This window comes from Scyliorhinus torazame, chromosome 25, assembly GCF_047496885.1.
Source record: "Scyliorhinus torazame isolate Kashiwa2021f chromosome 25, sScyTor2.1, whole genome shotgun sequence".
In the NCBI taxonomy this organism is placed as follows: domain Eukaryota; kingdom Metazoa; phylum Chordata; class Chondrichthyes; order Carcharhiniformes; family Scyliorhinidae; genus Scyliorhinus; species Scyliorhinus torazame.
In genome coordinates, this window is record NC_092731.1 from 22,288,271 (window position 1) to 22,309,094 (window position 20,824).

At 49.2% G+C, this 20,824-nt stretch overlaps 1 protein-coding gene across 8 annotated transcripts in view; it reads right to left on the reverse strand.

Moving 5' to 3' along the window:
* Nucleotides 1-5,456: 5,456 nt before the first annotated feature.
* LOC140402405 (SERTA domain-containing protein 1-like) overlaps nucleotides 5,457-20,824 on the reverse strand; it is a 38,468-nt gene continuing 23,100 nt past the window's right edge. For 3 of the 8 annotated variants that reach the window (XM_072490163.1, XM_072490165.1, XM_072490166.1), the window contains exons 2-3: nucleotides 13,323-13,446; nucleotides 5,457-9,682 (exon numbers count right to left, since the gene is read on the reverse strand). In XM_072490163.1, coding sequence (XP_072346264.1) covers nucleotides 8,872-9,682; nucleotides 13,323-13,366 — 855 coding nt within the window. In that variant the 5' untranslated portion in view covers nucleotides 13,367-13,446 and the 3' untranslated portion in view covers nucleotides 5,457-8,871. The remainder of the gene's footprint in view (nucleotides 9,683-13,322; nucleotides 13,447-20,824) is intronic. The other 5 variants (XM_072490160.1, XM_072490161.1, XM_072490162.1 and 2 more) reach the window with 2 other exon arrangements.

Here is a 20,824-nt window from a genome sequence, read left to right on the forward strand (position 1 = left end):
AGGATGGTGTGTGGCTTGGAGGGGAATTTGCAGGTGGTGGCGGTCCCATGTACCTGCTGCCTCCTCCTTCTGGATGGTAGCAGTCGCAGCTTTGGAAGGTGCTGTCGAACGCGGCCTGGTGAGTTACCCATCGGGTCTGCTCCGCCATTCAATCATGGCTAATATTTTTCTCATCTCCATTCTCCTGCCTTCTCTCCAACCCCAAATCCCCTTATCAACAAGAACCTATCTATCTCTGTCTTAAAGACACTCAGTGATTTGGCCTCCACAGCCTTCTGCGGCAAAGAGTTCCACAGATTCACCTCCCTCTGGCTGAAGAAGTTCCTCCTCATCTCTGTTTTAAAGGATCGTCCCTTCAGTCTTAGGCCGTGCCCTTGGGTTCTTGTCTCTCCTACCAGTGGAAACATCTTCTTCACATCCACACTATCTAGGCCTCTCAGTATTCTTCAAGTTACAATGAGATTCCCTCCTCACCCTTCTAAACTCCCATCGAGTACACACCCAGAGTCCTCAACCGTTCCTCATACGGCAAGCTGTTCATTCCAGGGATCATTCTTGTCAACCTCCTCTAGACCCTTTCCAAGGCCAGCACATCCTTCCTTAGATACAGGGCCCAAAACTGCTCACAATACTCCAAATGGGGTCTGACCAGATCCTTATACAGCCTCAGCAATACTTTCCTGCTCTTATATTCTAGCCCTCTCCTAATGAATACTAACATTGCATTTTAACCGTAGGAGAATCCCGAACAAGGACTCCCAAGTCCTTTTATGCTTCAGCCTTTCCCCATTTAGAAAATAGTTTATGCCTCTGTTCTTCCTCCCAAAGAGCATAACCTCACACTTTTCCACATGGTATTCCATCTGCCACTTCTTTGCCCACTCTCCTAGCCTGTCCAAGTCCTTCTGCACCCTCACCACTTCCTCAAAACTACCTGTCCCTCTACATATCTTTGTATAGTCTGCAAACTTAGCAATGATACCCTCAGTTCCTTCTTCCAGATTGTTAATGGATATTGTGAAAAGTTGTGGTCCCAAACTGATCTCTGCAGAAAACCACTAATCACCTGCTACATTCTGGAAAAAGACCTCTTTATCCCCACTCTCCGCCTTCTGCCAGTCAGCCAATCCTCTATCCGTGCCAGTACCTCGCCCCTAACACCATGGGCTCTTATCTTATTTAGCAGCCTCCTGTACGGCACCCTGTCAAAGGCCTTCTGGAAATTCAAATAGATCACGTCCACTGGGTCTCCTTTGTCTAACTTTCTCGTCATATCTTCTCTCGTCATATCTTCAAACAATTCTAACAGATTTGTCAGACGTGACCTCCCCTTGACGAAGCCGTGCTGACTCAGTCCTATTTTATCATGCACTTTCAAGTACTCCACAATCTCATTTTTAATAATGGACCAATGATCGAAGTCAGGCTAATTCGCCTATAATTTCCCTTCTTCTGCCTCCTCCCCTTCTTCAGCAGCGGTGTTACATTAGCCATTTTCCAGTCTTCAGGGACCCTTCCTGACTAGTGATTCCTGAAAGTCACCACCAATGCCTCCACAACCTCCTCAGCTATCTCCTTCAGAACCCTGAGGTCTAATCCATCCGGCCAAAGTGATTTATCACCTTCACACCTTTCAGCTTCCACAGCACCATCTCCTTAGTGATGGCCACTACACTCACCTCCGGCCCCTGACTCTCTTGGAGTTCTGGCATGCCATTGGTGTCATCCACTGTGAAGACTGATGACAAGTATTTATTCAGCTCCTCTGCCATTTCCTTGTTCCCCATTACTACTTCTCAGCCTCATTTTCTAGTGGTCCAATTGTCCACTCTTGCTTCTCTCTTGCCTTTCATATATTGAAAAAAAATTTGCAATCTTCTTTTATATTGCTAGCTAGTTTATACTCACATTTCATCTTCTCTTTATTGCTTTTTTACTTGTCCTATGCTTGCTTTCAAAGGCTTCCCAATCCTCTGGCTTCCTGCTAATCCTCACCACATTGTATGTCCCATCCAATCAACTCTGGTCAGCTCCTCCCTCATGTCTTTGTAGTTACCCTTATTTAATTGTAGCACCATTACATCGGATTCCAGCTTCCCCCTCTCAAACTGCAGGGTAAATTCTATCATATTGTGATCACTGCTTCCTAAGTTCACCTTAAGTTCCCAAATCAAGTCTGCCTCATTTTACATCACCAAATTGCCTGTTCCCTAGTGTGCTCTACCACAAGCTCCTCCTAAAAAACATCTCATAAATACTCCACAAGTTTATTTTCTTGGGATCCGCTACCAACTTTGATTTTCCCAGTCCACCAGCTTTTTGAAGTCCCCCATGATTATCGTAATATTGCCTTTCTTATCTCCCGATTTATTTTCTGCCCCACATCCTGACTACTGCTAGGGGTCTGTACATAACTCCCATCAGGGTCTTTTTACCTTTGCGATTCCTTAACTCTACCCACAGAGATTCTGTGCCTTCTGACCTTATAATCGCTTCTTGCTATCGATTTAATTTCATTTCTTGCCAACAAGGTAATACCATCTTTGCCCTTCTGCCTGTCCTTTCGATAGGACACATATCCTTGTATATTTAGATCCCCTTGCAGCCACGTCTCTGTGATGCCCACAACATTGTACCGGCCAATTTCAATGTGCGCAACAAGCTTATTTACCTTGTTCCGTATACTGCGCGCATTTAGGTACAACACCCTTAGTCCTGCGTTGACCGTCCCTCTCATGGTTGTCCCCTTATCTGCTGTACCTGAAGTTAGATTCCTGCCGCTTTTCATACTTGTTCTGGAAACTTTACTAACCTCTCCTGAACCTTCGGACCCTTAAACTAGTTTAAAGTCCTGATCATTAACCTGCACTCATACCTTCTCCTTTAACTTTGATTTTCTAATTCTCCATACAACTGAACCCTTCCCCCACTATTTAGTTTAAAGCCCTATCTCCAGCCCTAGTTACCCGATTCGCTAGGACTCTGGTCCTAGCATGATTCGGATGAAGACCGTCCCATCGGAACAGGTTCCCTCTTCCCCAGGACTGGTGCCAACGTCCCATGAATTCAAACCCATTTCTCCCACGCCAACCTTTTGAGCCACGTATTTACCTCCCTAATCTTATTGATCCTGCGCCAATTAGCTTGCGGCTCAGGGAGTAATCCAGAGATTATTACCTTCTTGATTCTGCTTTTTAATTCAGCTCCTAGTTGCTCATATTCCTTCAGCAGAACCTCTGTCCTTGTTCTACCTATGTCATTGGTACCTACGTGGACCACACTTGGATCTTTACCCTCCCACTCCAAGTTCCTCTGCAGCCCAGATGAGAAAACCTGCACCCGAGAACCAGGTAGGCAACGCAGCTTTCAGGGTTCGCGATCCTGGTCACGGAGAGCAGCGTCAATGCCCCTAACTATACTATCCCTGATTACGGCTACACTTGAATGCTCCCCGTACCACGGTGCTGTGGTCAGTTGGCTCATCCTCCCCACAGTCCCTGCTCTCATCAACACAGGGAGCAATAATCTCAAACCTATTGGACAGGAATGAAGGCCGAGGCTCTTGCAACCCTACCTCCTGGATCCCTCTACCTACCTCACTCATAGTCACCCCCCCCTGCCCCTGGCCAAATTCAAGGTAGTTAATCTAAAAGGCTGTGACTCCCCCCTGAACCACAGCATCCGGGTAACTCCCCCCTCCCTGATGTGTCGCAGTGTCCGAAACGCGGAATCCAGCTCATCAACTTTTGAGCCGGAGTTCTTCAAGCAACCAACACTTGATACAGACGTGTTCACTAGGAACCACGATGGGGTCCACCAGCTCCCACATCATGCAGGTGAAACACATCTGTATTAATTTGTTTTTTTTATTAATTTTAAAATTTCCATCTGGTTTTAGTCTTTCTAATCTGTAACATTTTTCTCTTTTTACCTCTAATCTGAAAGCAATTTAGAATAGGTCATGCAAATTAGCAGGTACTTACCAGCCAATTAACTTACCGACTTCCTGTGATGCTACTCCTGGATTGTTTTTCAAACTCAGCCCGCTCTTTGTAAATCTCCGCTCCCCCACTTCCCTAAACTCCCACTCTTACCTTAACTCTCAGCATGCGAGCAAAGTGGCAAAACGAATGCCAATTCTGGTGAACATGTGATGGGCCTTCATTGTTGGAATGCAGTAAGCAATGTAGCTGTACCCCCTTGACTCCTGAGGTGTAGCGATTGTGATTCTGGAGTATCCCTTTACAGTGCTAATGGAGGCATCAGCTGGCAATGGTAGCCCCCACCCCCGAGCCCATCACTTGTGACGTGTCCAAGCCCCATGTGGACCTGTATCCACCCCATCTAGAATGCTCACCATCCAAACTGAGCGCCTCCTGGAGAGCTTCACACGTCCTGTTTATTATGTTTCCAAGCTACAGCTGCCTCCAGTTACCATCACATTCCATCTGCAGCCCAGTACAGAGGTAGCCAAGCCCAAGGACAGCGACTGTGCGACAGGCCTACACACCAAGCTCTGCTTTTTGCCCTTGTCCCACCTTGCAGCTGGAGTACACCCAACGATTCCTCCTGCAGTGTGCCCACTGCACCCCAGACTGCCTCCTACCTCTGACTCCCAAGTGTGAGGTCCACATTATCCCTGGACTACCTGTACTCTCAGACGCCTTGCCACCATCGCCAAGGAGGATCAGCACTCAGACTCCTGACTGCAAGCCACAGTGGTTAGTACTGCTGCCTCACGCCGCCAGGGACCCGGGTTCGATCCTGACCTTGGGTAAACTGTCTGCGCAGAGTCTGCACGTTCTCCCCGTGTCTGCGTGGGTTTCCTGCGGGGGCTCCGGTTTCCTCCCACAGTCCAAAGACGTGCGGGTTAGGTGGATTGGCTATGCTAAGTTGTCTCGTAATGTCCAAAGATGTGCAGGCTAAGTGGGATTACAGGAATAGGGAAGGGGAATGTGTCGAGGTAGGGTGCTCCTTCGGAAGGTTGGTGCAGACTCGATGGGCCGAATGGCTTCTTGCTGCACTGTAAGGATTCTATGGTTTGAATGCCTGGCCCCCAATTACACTATTTTGACTGGAGCATTTGCCTACAAGGGTGATTCTTCTCTGTATGCCTGTCTCATCGTGGAAGTAAACTCTACAGCAAAAGTGAATTATTCAACCTTCTGACCCGTTAAGGATACACCATTGGACTTGGATTCTGCACTCTGCACACAAGTAAATAATTATTTTCTCTGTTGTCTTTGTCCTGTAAATCTTTCTTTCTCTATCCCTCTTTACTGCACACAACAAACCCCCCACCCCCAGCATTTTGAATGTGTACGAATAAACTAACCGGAGTATTTCCAATCTCAAGTTTGCTGTGGGAACCACTGAACTGTGGGTACGTTCAAAGAACCCCCCTGCCATACTTAATGACTGACCAGGAGCCAAAAAAAACAGCACATGAAACGTCATAAGGAAAAAGGTTTATTGCTCTTAAATTAATTCTGTTAAGCTTCAAAAGCGGCACAATGTCATTTAATTATTTTGTTAATGAGGACCAAAAACAGGCATGGAAGAAATCAGGACTTGAATAAACCACGTATGAACTGACCCAAAGTTCCTCCACAATCCTTTGGTGCCTGTCCTCAAAGTGACCTGTTCCTTTACATCCCCGCGATCGAGCTCCCAAGATCTTGCCTGGCTGCTCAATAAATAAACATGAATGGATCTCTCTTGGGCACGAGTGTCAAAGCTGTCACACTCTGCCCGCAGTGTATGCCAGGGACAGTCTGCACCCATCCCATCCAACATGGAAATGGCATGGTGAATGTCCGCTTTACATAAAAAGTTACTGCATTGAAAAATTACAGAGCTGTCACAGTCAAACACAGACAGCAGCGACTGGGCACAGCCCCGATGGGTATAAAAGAAAGAGGGATAAAGAGTCGGGACCTGCGTATCCCGTACCCAAGGGGAAGGATTCGGGGCCTGCAGAACCTCATACCCTTGGGAGAGTTAAGGCCTGAGAAAACCAAACTCCAGGGGGAAAGAGTCCGGGCCTGTGGAAACCATACCCCAGAGGGAGATCAGGGCCTGTGGAAACTGAACCCCAGGGGGGAGTCAGGGCCTGTGGAAACCGTACCCCAGAGGGAGATCAGGGCCTGTGGAAACTGAACCCCAGGGGGGAGTCAGGGCCTGTGGAAACCGTACCCCAGGGGGAGTCAGGGCCTGTGAAAACCGTACCCCAGGGGGTGTCAGGGCCTATGGAAACCGTACCCCGGGGGAGTCAGGGCCTGTGAAAACCGTACCCCAGGGGGAGTCAGGGCCTATAGAAACCGTACCCCAGAGGGAGTCAGGGCCTATGGAAACTGGACCCCAGGAGAAGTCAGGGCCGGTGGAAATCCTACCCCAGGGGGAGTCAGGGCCTGTGAAAACCATACCCCAGGGGGAGTCTGGGCCTATGGAAACTGGACCCCAGGGGGAGTCAGGGCCTGTGAAAACCATACTCCAGGGGGAGTCAGGGCCTGTGAAAACCATACCCCAGGGGGAGTCTGGGCCTGTGAAAACCATACTCCAGGGGGAGTCAGGGCCTGTGAAAACCATACCCCAGGGGGAGTCTGGGCCTGTGAAAACCATACTCCAGGGGAGTCAGGGCCTGTGGAACTTGTATCCCTGGGAGAGAAGCACCTTTAGGAGAAAAAAGACTTGAGAAATAAACAAATCAAATGACTTAGCATCTGCACCAAAGCCTATGAGTTAATGTTTACCAAGTTAAAAGTTACCGTCCAGGAGTATCTTAGGCATGCAGGAGGACAAAAATATATATATATATACACATCTTAATATTAACATACATACAGAAATTGGGCATGACAGTCTCTCAGAATGAGTGGCCGCAGTGAAGCCCGGGCTGAGCTTGGGAACAGGAGAACTTGCAATCTGCCCGAATACCCCAATCTGCCCGAATACCCCAATCTGCCCGCATACCCCAATCTGCCCGCATACCCCAATCTGCCCGCATACCCCAATCTGCCCGAATACCCCAGACAATCTGCCCGAATACCCCAGACAATCTGCCCGAATACCCCAGACAATCTGCCCGAATACCCCAGACAATCTGCCCGAATACCCCAGACAATCTGCCCGAATACCCCAGACAATCTGCCCGAATACCCCAGACAATCTGCCCGAATACCCCAGACAATCTGCCCGAATACCCCAGACAATCTGCCCGAATACCCCAATCTGCCCGAATACCCCAATCTGCCCAAATACCCCAGACAATCTGCCCGAATACCCCAGACAATCTGGCCGAATACCCCAGACAATCTGCCCGAATACCCCAGACAATCTTCCCGAATACCCCAATCTGCCCGAATACCCCAGACAATCTGCCCGAATACCCCAATCTGCCCGAATACCCCAGACAATCTGCCCGAATACCCCAGACAATCTTCCCGCATACCCCAGACAATCTGCCCGAATACCCCAGACAATCTGCCCGAATACCCCAGACAATCTGCCCGCATACCCCAGACAATCTGCCCGCATACCCCAGACAATCTGCCCGAATACCCCAGACAATCTGCCCGAATACCCCAGACAATCTGCCCGAATACCCCAGACAATCTGCCCGCATACCCCAAACAATCTGCCCGAATACCCCAGACAATCTGCCCGCATACCCCAGACAATCTGCCCGAATACCCCAACCTGCCCAAATACCCCAATCTGCCCAAATACCCCAGACAATCTGCCCGAATACCCCAGACAATCTGCCCGAATACCCCAAACAATCTGCCCGAATACCCCAGACAATCTGCCCGAATACCCCAGGCAATCTGCCCGAATACCCCAGACAATCTGCCCGAATACCCCAGACAATCTGCCCGAATACCCCAGACAATCTGCCCGAATACCCCAGACAATCTGCCCGAATACCCCAGACAATCTGCCCGCATACCCCAGACTGTGCACTGGGAGAATAATCAGCACCCCCTTTGCTTGAGCTGCCATCCCAGAATTATCCAGAGCCTTTAGAAGGACTGAAGAGAGATTATTGGGCATTAAAAATATGGGGACTGGATCTTTTTTATTTTTTTAAAATTTACAGTACCTAATTCATTTATTCCAATCAAGGGGCAACTTAGCGTGGCCAATCCACCTAGCCTGCACATCTTTGGGTTTGGGGAGGGCAAAACCCACGCAGACACGGGGAGAATGTGCAAACTCCACATGGACAGTGACCCGGGGCCAGGATCGAACCTGGGACCTCGGCGCTGTGAGGCAGCAGTGCTAACCCACTGCGCCACCGTGCTGCCCCGGACTGGAACTTTTTAATCCTTTCCTGGGATGTGGGTGTCTTAAGCTGTTACCCATCCCGAATTTCCTTCGAGAAGGTGCTGGTGAGGTGCCTTCTAGAGCTGCAGTCCACCTGATTACCAAGTAATCAGCTGAGAGAAACATCCTATTCACTGCGAGCACCTATAGATCAGGCACAGAGGACCAAGCCTCCGGCCTTCAGGGCCACACAGCACAGCACAGAAACAGGCCATGACAGTGTTTGACGTTCCACACGAACCTCCTCCCACCCAACATCATCTAATCCAATCAGCACAACCTTGATGTACAAATCTAGTTCTCACAGAGGCACATTCCAGGCACAGGTCTGCCAGCAGACGCCAGATGCCACCTTATCCTCAGGGGAAAAGCTTAATCCCAGTGGATTTAAAGTGAGGACTCTGCAAAGAGAAGATAGAGAGGGAGAGATAGAAAGGGGGTGGGACAGCAGCCTAGAGAGTTCTTGTGCAAGTCTTGCAAGTTTTGAGAAACACCAGTTAATGTTTCAAAGTCCACAAAAGGGAATAAAGCCCCCTGCATAAATTGTCAGCCGGCGAGGAGGTCCATCAGGTTCTCCAGCTCAGTGAAGTCTGTCCGGCTGTTGTGGGCCATTATGGAAGGGGAGCTTCGGGTAGTTTTGAGGGGCTGGCTGGTGGGGCAGGTCCCGGCTGGGAAGCCCTGCTGGATGTCATACATGGAGGTGTCAATGTCCTCGAAGATTGCATCAAGGGAGCCATCGATGAGAAAGTCATTTGAGTCGGCGATTTCGAAGGCTGCGAAGATGGAGTCAGGGGGCCTGGGCTCCGCTCGGGGGTCCAGGCTTGCCGGCTTCAGAGGCAAGAGGTGGTCATGGTCATCTTCGGGGGAAACCTGGACGGGTGGTGGGCTCAGGTCCTCCACAAAATCCAGGTCCTGGAGAATGGTGGAGATGGCGGAGGAGAGCGAGCTGTCATTACCGGAGAGGAGGCAGAAGGGCACCTCAGTGAGGCTTGGCTTTGTTACCCCAGCGAGGTTATTGTTCAGGTCAGTGATGGTCTCTCTTCCCGGCTTCGAGACAGGCCCCACCTGGTTGGCACCACTGGCAGGTTGCCCGGGCGGCTGTGCTGGCTTCAAACGGCCGGTGGGCATTTCGCTGCAGCCGCTCTCCAGGTGGATCTCCGCTTGCAGCCTGCGCAGGGTATTGGCGATCAGCACCGAGCGGTGTAGGTTGCGTTCAGCCAGCACACAGTTCTGGCGCAGTTTGAACAATGAGAGATCAAGCAGTGTGCCGCAGTGGAAGGTTTGCGGGGCACACTGTACTGCAGGCTGCCCATCACCTTCATGCCGTTTCCGTTTCACTCCTTTCCCAAATGGGAACCTGAGCAAATCAAATACAAAAAGCTTCCATCAGCAACCGAAACAGAAAATGCCAGAAATCCTCAGCAGGTTCAGATAGCGTCTGAGGGACAGAGTTTACACCACAATTAATACCCTGTCACGCAAACATTTTAACAATTTTTAAAAGGACAAAAGAAGCCAGGGTAGCACAAGTGGACAGCACTGTGGCTTCACAGCGCAAGGGTCCCAGGTTTGATTCCCCGCTGGGTCACTGTCCGTACAGAATCTGCACGTTCTCCCCGTGTCTGCATGGGTTTCCTCCGGGTGCTCCGGTTTCCTCCCACAGTCCAAAGACGTGCAGGTTAGGTGGATCGGCCATGCTAAATTGCCCTTAGTGTCCAAAAGGTTAGGGTGGGTTATTGGGTTACGGGGATAGGGTGGAAGTGAGGGCTTAAGTGGGTGGGTGCAGACTCGATGGGCCGAATGGCCTCCTTCTGCACTGTATGTTCTATGTAAGACAATGGGAAGGAAAAAAACAAAGGGAGAGAAAGAGAGAGCAACAGAGTTTAAGATCGCAGTTCTAACAGAAAGGCATCGAACTGGAATGTTAACGCTGTTCCTCTCTCCACAAATGTTGCCAAACATTTCCAGCAGTTTCTGCAATTTATTATAAATTCCCACCATTTGAAGCATTTGGTTTAATTAAAAGATCAGTGATTTTTTAAAAACCTATTCTTTCACAGGATGCGGACGTCGCTGGCTAGGTCAACATTTGTTGCTCCTCCCTCATTGCGTTTGAGAAGGTGGTGGTGAGCGACCTTCTCAAACTGCTGCAGTCCGTGTGGCGTAGATACACCAACAGTGGCGTTAGGGGGGCAGCGCCAGGATTTTGACCCAGCCACAGTAAAGAAATGGCAAATATTTACCAGTCAGGATAGGATACAGAAGTGGTTAAATGACTAAGAGGATGATGGTGCAAGGCGAAAGGCGATTAGAACATAGAAAAATACAGCACAGAACAGGCCCTTCGGCCCACGAGATTGTGATGGGATAAGTAATGTAACAAAAGCTGGAAGTATAAATGGGAAAAGCAAAATATTCAGCTCCTCGCTTGGGACAAATGAGAGCAGTGGTAACGATCTAGCAGTTAGACAGTTATATGAGTAAGATGCGTATAGAGGGATATGGGCCAAATGCAGACAATTGGGACTAGCTTAGTGGTTAAAACTGGGCGGCATCGACAAGTTGGGCCGAAGGGCCTGTAAACGTCTATGACTCTATAAAGGTGTTGAACGCCGTGTTGAACCTGGAAGGCTGCAAAGTGTCTAATTGAAAGGCAAGATGATGTCCCTCAAACTTGCATTGAGCTTTACTGGATCAGTGTCGGAGACCAAGGAAGGACGGAGAGTTCAAAATGGGGAGGGGGGGGGGGGGGGTGGGGGCGAGGAAGGAAAATCAGAGTGGCAAAAGATCAGAACCCCAAGGTCGCACTTGCAGACTGAATGGATGTATTTTGCAAAGCGGTCACCCGATCTGGGTTTGGTATTCCCAGTGTGGAGGTGACCACATCGTGAACAGCAAGTATGGTAGACTAAGTATTGCTGTTCCACCTATTAGGTTTGTTTGGAGGGGGCTTTGGACAGTGGTAAGGAAAGAGATAAAAGGTCAGCTTCAATCAGTAATGAATAAGGTTGCGAGGTTGAAAGTTCTATCCCTTCAATGAGAACACAGGGCAGACTTCCCACTCCCTCCACAGTAGCTCACTGTAGTACGGTGCCCAGTCTGTGAGTTAGAGCCCAGTCTGTGTTGATGTAGCTCAGTCAAGGTGCCAGCACTAGTGCCAGAGAAAGATCAATTGGTGATGGATGGGCAGAGATTTCCTCCAATAAATGGTTGGGTAGGTGGAAATTCCTGCCACTCATTTCCTGGTCACAAATTCCATTGCTCTCCCTGGCCACTGTGAGGCCAAACCAAACTCTTCACAACCTCAGCACCCTATCGGAGCCAGAGCTGAATTTCCGATCCCTTATCCTCTCCCATCAGCAGGACTGCCCACTTCCACCTCTGGCCATACCTCAGCTCATTCATTGGCTGCTGAAACTCTCATCCTTGCTATTGTGACTTTCACACACCGTTGAGCAATGCACTCGTGGCTAGCCAGCCAGCATCCACCTCTGAAGCTCATCTCTTCCAGAGCACTGCTGTTTCCTAACTTGCACCAGGTCTTGTCCACCAGTAACCTGTGCTCGCTGACTTACATGTGCTCCCTTCCACCAATGAGTTGAATTTAAAATCCCGGCTCTCATGTTCTATTCCCTCTGTGACTGTACTCCTCCCCATCTCTAACTTCCTGCAAAACTCTTAACAGCTCTACGTTTCTCTAACTGGGGTCGCTCGTGAACTCTCCACTTCCTTCACCCCAGCTTCAGGGACCTAGGCCTTAAACTCTGTAATTTTCTCCTGAAACCTCGCTGCCTCAATTTCTTCCTTTCAAAAGGTGCTTCTTAAAACATACCACTTTCGGTTACCTCTTTCCTTCTTTGGATTGGTATTCATTTTTGTTTGATTTACTGCCTGTCAAAGGTGCAATTAAGATGTCGTAAAGTGAAATTATCATTCTGACCATGTATTTTGTTGACAAAGAGAGGCCTAACAGAATGTTGTTATGATTACTGGAGATTCCCTGAAGAGTAGATCATTTTAGACATTGTATTTAGACTTAGGTAAACAGGTCATGGGATCGGAGTGGGATAAAGATGATGTAATTAATGGGATGAGCCAGGTCTGCAGCAGGCAGTTTAGCTTTTAAAAACTCTGCCAAAGACAGCAGGACTTGGAACTTATGGGCAGCACGGTAGCATTGTGGATAGCACAATTGTTTCACAGCTCCAGGGTCCAAGGTTCGATTCCGGCTTGGGTCACTGTCTGTGCGGAGTCTGCACATCCTCCCCGTGTGTGCGTGGGTTTCCTCCGGGTGCTCAGGTTTCCTCCCACAGTCCAAAGATGTGCAGGTTAGGTGGATTGGCCATGATAAATTGCCCTTAGTGTCAAAAATTGCCCTTAGTGTTGGGTGGGGTTACTGGGCTATGGGGATCGAGTGGAGGTGTTGACCTTGGGTAGGGTGCTCTTTCCAAGAGCTGGTGCAGTCTTGATGGGCCGAATGGCCTCCTTCTGCACTGTAAATTCTATGTTAATCTATGTGGTGTCTGAAAGGGCTTCACTCTCTAAGCAGTCTTTCCAAGAAATCTCTATCCAAAGGACCTGTGTTTGCTAACTGTATTTCCAAGTGGTTTTTGATCAGTAATGGGCTTTGCTTAATTGGGGACAGAGAAGGTATCAGTGAGCAGTTAAAGTGTTGCGTTTTATTGTCCAGAATTGTTTAACTGTTAAAGAAAAGCTATTTTCTGAGATTTTTGTTTCGAATAAATGTAGAGTGCCCAATTATTTTTTTCCAATTAAGGGGCAATTTAGCGTGGCCAATCCACCTACCCTGCACATCTTTGGGTTGTGGGGGCAAAACCCACGCAGACACGGGGAGAATGTGCAAACTCCACACTGACAGTGACCCAGGGCCAGGATCGAACCCGAGTCTGCGTGGGTCTCACCCCCACCAACCCAAAGATATACAGGGTAGCCACGCTAAATTGCCCCCGAATTGGAAATTTAAAAAGAAAAATTACATTTTGCCTTCACAAAGGTTCTGAACGCACCCGACGTCTGCCATTAGCTACTTCCGAGAGATCGACTCACAAGCTGGTGAGATGTCCGTGCTTCTCACACCCCTTCTTCAGAACCATTCAACACCTAAAAACAAAGGAGATAATTAGCTCAGGTTCCGTTACAAAGAATGTCCAGAGAAACGGGCCAGTCGGACCAATGGAATCATGCGGACCTTTACACCCAGGTAAGCTTCCTCTCGTCTTACTTTATCGAACCCAATCAACATACTGTTTCACCCTTCACCAACGTTCCCTCAAATATATTTATGCTGCTTATCTGACCTACTCCCTGTGGTAGCGAGTTCTACATTCTCACCAGCTTTGACAAAGAGTCATCCAGACTCGAAGCGTTAGCTCCCTTCTCTCTCCACAGACACTGTCCGACCTGCTGAGATTGTCCAGTATTTTCTGTTTCAGTTTCCAGCACCCGCAGTAATTTGCTTTTACCTACATTCTCATCGCTCCTCTGGGTTATGGCGTTGCCATTGAATTCCCTATTGGATTGATCAGTGACTGTTTTATATTTATTTTCCCTCGTTTTGCTGCAGTGGAAACACCATTCCTGTGTCTTTCCTATCAAACCACCTCAGAATTTTAGAGACTTCTATTAGGTCACCTCCTTTACCTTCTCATTTCGAGAGAGGGGAACCCCAGTTTGTCCCCAATGTCCTTATATATCAACGCTACGTTATACTAATGGTTCTAAGTTTTGATCTCCCCACATTTGGAAACTTCAAAACTCTCAGGGGGAAGCTGCACGAGAGATGAAGTCAGTCACCCATGAGTGCCGAAAGGAAATTAGGACTAATTAATTGCTCCCTGGGTTTGGGACTGCCCTCAAGTCCCATACCTGCCTCCCCGAACAGGCGCCGGAATGTGGCGACTAGGGGCTTTTCACAGCAACTTCATTTGAAGTCTACTTGTGACAATAGGCGATTTTCATTTTCATTTCATTTCAAGGACTGGAGGGAGTGCCAACATTCACAAAAGGGAACATCAGAACGAGGAGATTGCAGTCCCAGTAGCTTTAGTTGTCAGCCTTAGTCTCACCTCAAGGTGGCGGTGGTTAGCACTGCTGCCTCAGCTCCAGGGACCCAGGTTCAATTCCCGGCTCGGGTCACTTTCTGAGTGGAGTTTGCACGTTCTCCCTGTGTCTGCATGGGTTTCCTCCCACCAGTCCAAAAAGATGTGCAGGTTAGGTGGATTGGTTATACTAAATTGCCCCTCAGCGCCCAAACTGTTGGGTAGGGTTGCCGGGAGAGTAGGGTGATCTTTCAGTGGGTCGGTGCAGACTCGATGGGCCAAATGGCCACCTTCTGCACTGTAGAATTCTATGTAATTCTATGAAAAGTCCTGAGTTTAAGTTTCACGCCACCAACTCAAGCACAGGAATCCAGGCAGGACGGAGGGTATACTGTATCGCTGGATAGGACGGAGGGTATACTGTATCGCTGGATAGGACGGAGGGTATACTGTATCGCTGGATAGGACGGAGGGTATACTGTATCGCTGGATAGGACGGAGGGTATACTGTATCGCTGGATAGGACGGAGGGTATACTGTATCGCTGGATAGGACGGAGGGTATACTGTATCGCTGGATAGGACGGAGGGTATACTGTATCGCTGGATAGGACGGAGGGTATACTGTATCGCTGGATCTGCCGTCGCTCAGATGAAATGTTAAACTAATCTCCCTGAATTTAATTGACTGACTTTGGGGGTTGGAGAGATATTTGACAGCACACGTGTAGGAGACAATAATTAACGTTTGGAATCAGTATGACTCATATGGACTCAAACGTTTAACTCTATATTTTCCCTCTCTCTCCAGGGATGTGTCAGACCTGGTGACTTTTTCCAGCATTTTCTGTTTTTGTTTCAGATTCCAGCATTTCACATTTATTTTATTCCTAACTTTCCACTCCGATGGGCGTTAAAGAATCGCATGTAACTATTTCAAACAGCAGGGGAGTTCTCCCAGGTGTCCTGGCCAATATTTATCTCAATCAACATCACTACAATGGCCATATTTCTCAGTGCTGATCGAGGGAGCTTGCTATGCGCAAATTGGCTGTGCCCCTGATCCAGTCTTAATACAGTGACTACACTTGGCGTGTTAACCAGAGAGCGAGGGGGGAGTGAAGCAGAAGAGTTACAATCTAACCAGGAAGGAGGGCAAGAAGGCAGGCAGAAATTGGAGATGTCCAGAGACAAAAAAGGGGGTTTTGAGTGGAACCCTCCCACCCCACCCAGAGAGAGGTCCAGGGAGATGTCCAGCTCAACACCGCAGTTTAAATGGGACAGTGATATCTCCACTCGACTCATTCCCGAAGACTGTCAGGCTGGGCTTGTAACAGCTGGATCAGAATTAAAACCAAAACTCCCCCCGACAGCTTGGAATGGAGAATCCCAAATCCTGATCATGGGCTTCAGGAGAGAGAGAGAGAGAGACAGACAGCTAGAGAGGGAGAGAGAGAGACAGACAGCTAGAGAGGGAGAGAGAGAGAGAGACAGGCAGCTAGAGAGAGAGAGAGACAGATCGACAGCTAGAGAGAGAGAGAGAGGGAGAGAGACAGGACAGACAGCTAGAGAGAGAGAGAGAGACAGACAGCTAGAGAGAGAGAGAGAGAGAGACAGGCAGCTAGAGAGAGAGAGAGACAGAGACAACAGACAGCTAGAGAGAGAGAGCGACAGACAGACAGGCAGCTAGAGAGAGAGAGAGACAGGCAGCTAGAGAGAGAGAGAGAGACAGACATCTAGAGAGACAGACAGACAGCTAGAGAGAGAGAGAGAGAGACAGCTAGAGTGAGAGAGAGAGAGAGAGAGAGAGACAGCTAGAGAGAGAGAGAGAGAGCTAGAGAGAGAGAGCTAGAGAGAGAGAGAGAGAGAGACAGCTAGAGAGAGAGAGAGAGACAGAGAGAGAGAGAGAGAGAGAGAGCGAGAGAGAGAGAGACAGACAGCTAGAGAGAGAGAGAGAGACAGACAGCTAGAGAGAGAGAGAGAGAGAGAGAGAGAGACAGCTAGAGAGAGAGAGAGAGACAGGCAGCTAGAGAGAGAGAGAGACAGAGACAGACAGACAGCTAGAGAGAGAGAGCGACAGACAGACAGGCAGCTAGAGAGAGAGAGAGACAGGCAGCTAGAGAGAGAGAGAGAGACAGGCAGCTAGAGAGACAGACAGACAGCTAGAGAGAGAGAGAGAGACAGCTAGAGTGAGAGAGAGAGAGAGAGACAGCTAGAGAGAGAGAGAGACAGCTAGAGAGAGAGAGAGAGAGCTAGAGAGAGAGAGACAGCTAGAGAGAGAGAGCGAGAGAGAGAGAGACAGACAGCTAGAGAGAGAGAGAGAGAGAGACAGACAGCTAGAGAGAGAGAGAGACAGAGACAACAGACAGCCAGCCAGAGAGAGAGAGAGGCAGACAGACGAGAGAGAGACAGACAGCTAGAGGGACAGAGAGAGAGACAGACAGACAGACAGCTAGAGAGAGAGAGAGAGACAGACAGCTAGAGAGATAGACAGACAGACAGCTAGAGAGAGACAGACAGACAGACAGCTAGAGAGAGAGAGAGAGAGACAGACAGCTAGAGAGACAGACAGACAGCTAGAGAGAGAGAGAGACAGACAGACAGCTAGAGAGAGAGAGAGAGAGAGAGAGAGACAGACAGACAGCTAGAGAGAGAGAGAGGCAGACAGACGAGAGAGAGACAGACAGCTAGAGGGACAGAGAGAGAGACAGACAGACAGACAGCTAGAGAGAGAGAGAGACAGCTAGAGAGAGAGAGAGAGACAGACAGGCAGCTAGAGAGAGAGAGCGACAGACAGACAGGCAGCTAGAGAGAGAGAGAGACAGGCAGCTAGAGAGAGAGAGAGAGACAGGCAGCTAGAGAGACAGACAGACAGCTAGAGAGAGAGAGAGAGACAGCTAGAGTGAGAGAGAGAGAGAGAGACAGCTAGAGAGAGAGAGAGAGAGCTAGAGAGAGAGAGACAGCTAGAGAGAGAGAGAGCTAGAGAGAGAGCGAGAGAGAGACAGCTAGAGAGAGAGAGAGAGAGCTAGAGAGAGAGAGACAGCTAGAGAGAGAGAGAGCTAGAGAGAGAGCGAGAGAGAGAGAGACAGACAGCTAGAGAGAGAGAGAGAGACAGACAGCTAGAGAGATAGACAGACAGACAGCTAGAGAGAGACAGACAGACAGACAGCTAGAGAGAGAGAGAGAGAGACAGACAGCTAGAGAGACAGACAGACAGCTAGAGAGAGAGAGAGACAGACAGACAGCTAGAGAGAGAGAGAGAGAGAGAGAGACAGACAGACAGCTAGAGAGAGAGAGAGGCAGACAGACGAGAGAGAGACAGACAGCTAGAGGGACAGAGAGAGAGACAGACAGACAGACAGCTAGAGAGAGAGAGAGACAGACAGACAGCTAGAGAGAGAGACAGACAGCTAGAGAGAGACAGACAGACAGCTAGAGAGAGAGAGAGAGAGACAGCTAGATAGAGAGAGAGAGCGACAGCTAGAGAGAGAGAGAGAGACAGACAGGCAGCTAGAGAGAGAGAGAGAGAGAGAGACAGACAGACAGCTAGAGAGAGAGAGACAGACAGACAGCGAGAGACAGAGAGAGAGAGGCAGACAGACAGACAGCTAGAGAGAGAGAGAGAGAGAGACAGACAGACAGCTAGAGAGAGAGAGAGAGAGACAGACAGACAGCGAGAGAGAGAGAGAGAGAGAGAGACAGAGAGAGAGAGGCAGACAGCTAGAGAGTGAGAGAGAGAGAGACAGGCAGAGACAGACAGCTAGAGAGAGACAGACAGACAGCTAGAGAGAGAGAGAGAGAGACAGGCAGCTAGAGAGAGAGGGAGAGAAACAGACAGACAGCCAAAGAGGGAGAGTCAGGCAGACAGCCAGCCAGAGAGACAGGCAGAGACAGAGAGAGAGACAGAGAGAGACAGAGAGAGAGAGACACAGAACATAGAACATAGAAAATACAGCACACAACAGGCCCTTCGGCCCACGATGTTGTGCCGAACCTTTGTCCAAGATTTATCATAGATTATCATTGAATTTACAGTGCAGAAGGAGGCCATTCGGCCCTTTGAGTCTGCACCGGCTCTTGGAAAGAGCACCCTACCCAAACTCAACACCTCCACCCAACACCAAGGGCAATTTGGACATTAAGGGCAATTTATCATTGGCCAATTCACCTAACCCGCACATCTTTGGACTGTGGGAGGAAACCGGAGCACCCGGAGGAAACCCACGCAGACACGGGGAGGACGTGCAGACTCCGCACAGACAGTGACCCAAGCCGGAATCGAACCTGGGACCATGGAGCTGTGAAGCAATTGTGCTATCCACAATGCTACCGTGCTGCCCTTGAGAACAAATAAATTTACACTATATCATTTTACCGTAATCCATGTACCTATCCAATAGCTGCTTGAAGGTCCCTAATGTTTCCGACTCAACTACTTCCACAGGCAGTGCATTCCATGCCCCCACTACTCTCTGGGTAAAGAACCTACCTCTGATATCCCTCCTATATCTTCCACCTTTCACCTTAAATTTATGTCCCCTTGTAATGGTTTGTTCCACCCGGGGAAAAAGTCTCTGACTGTCTACTCTATCTATTCCCCTGATCATCTTATAAACCTCTATCAAGTCGCCCCTCATCCTTCTCCGTTCTAATGAGAAAATGCCCAGCACCCTCAACCTTTCCTCGTAAGACCTACTCTCCATTCCAGGCAACATCCTGGTAAATCTTCTTTGCACCTTTTCCAAAGCTTCCACATCCTTCCTAAAATGAGGCGACCAAAACTGTACACAGTACTACAAATGTGGCCTTACCAAAGTTTTGTACAGCTGCATCATCACCTCACGGCTCTTAAATTCAATCCCTCTGTTAATGAACGCGAGAACACCATAGGCCTTCTTCACAGCTCTATCCACGTGAGTGGCAACTTTCAAAGATGTATGAACATAGACCCCAAGATCTCTCTGCTCCTCCACATTGCCAAGAACTCTACCGTTAACCCTGTATTCCGCATTCATATTTGTCCTTCCAAAATGGACAACCTCACACTTTTCAGGGTTAAACTCCATCTGCCACTTCTCAGCCCAGCTCTGCATCCTATCTATGTCTCTTTGCAGCCGACAACAGCCTCCTTACTATCCACAACTCCACCAACCTTTGTATCGTCTGCAAATTTACTGACCCACCCTTCAACTCCCTCATCCAAGTCATTAATGAAAATCACAAACAGCAGAGGACCCAGAACTGATCCCTGCGGTACGCCACTGGTAACTGGGATCCAGGCTGAATATTTGCCATCCACCACCACTCTCTGACTTCTATCGGTTAGCCAGTTCGTTATCCAACTGGCCAAATTTCCCACTATCCCATGCCTCCTTACTTTCTTCATAAGCCTACCGTGGGGAACTTTATCAAATGCCTTACTAAAGTCCATGTACACTACATCCACTGCTTTACCTTCATCCACATGCTTGGTCACCTCCTCAAAGAATTCAATAAAACTTGTAAGGCAAGACCTACCCCTCACAAATCCGTGCTGACTATCCCTAATCAAGCAGTGTCTTTCCAGATGCTCAGAAATCCTATCCTTCAGTACCCTTTCCATTACTTTGCCTACCACAGAGAGAGAGAGACACAGAGAGAGAGAGAGAGACACAGCGAGAGAGAGAGAGAGAGAGACAGACCCAGAGACAGAGAGAGAGACTGTAGCACCATCGATCACACACAAGGCGAGACGTAGAGAACTTCAATCGAGGCTTTATTGAGCAGACTTGTTCAGACTTGTTCCCCAGCAGCTCAGTCACAGAATGCAGCTGCGGGGAGTAAACCGGGTTCTTATACCCCGCCTATCTGGATGGAGCCCAGTAGGCGGCAGATCCAATCGGGACCCAGCATCTGTCCTCCAATAGCTCCTCGGCATTCATGGTGTACCGTATTACCCCTAATACATACCACCACATTCTCCCCTTGTTAAAAAGGAACCCGGCGGGGTGATGGGTGGTTTGGTGGTAGGGGTTTACAGGGTCGGTGCCTTAACCATTGAACTATATACAACCATGCCGCTTTTACTGGGCCACCGAATTATTCACATTTTACCCGATTAGCAGCGTTAACTATTTACAACAATGCCGCTTTACTGGGCCACTGAATTATATACATCTTAAGTCGACTCTATGAGTTGAGATGGTGCTCTGGTCGCCCTCTCCGATCGTCTCAGCCCGGGTGGTGGTGGTGGTGCTGGCTCGGGTCCGGTCGACTCTGGGAGCATCGCGCTGTCCCCTTCTGTTTCCTTACTCCTGGGCGGGCCTGGGAGGAGAACCGATCCCCTCGGGAAGGGGGTGACTGTGGGGTGCACCGGCGGGAGTGAGGGGGTGGTGATTGGTGTTGGGGGGTGTGGGAAGCTCCGGCGGGCGCCAGGTCCCGCAGAGAGACCGTGTCCTGTCG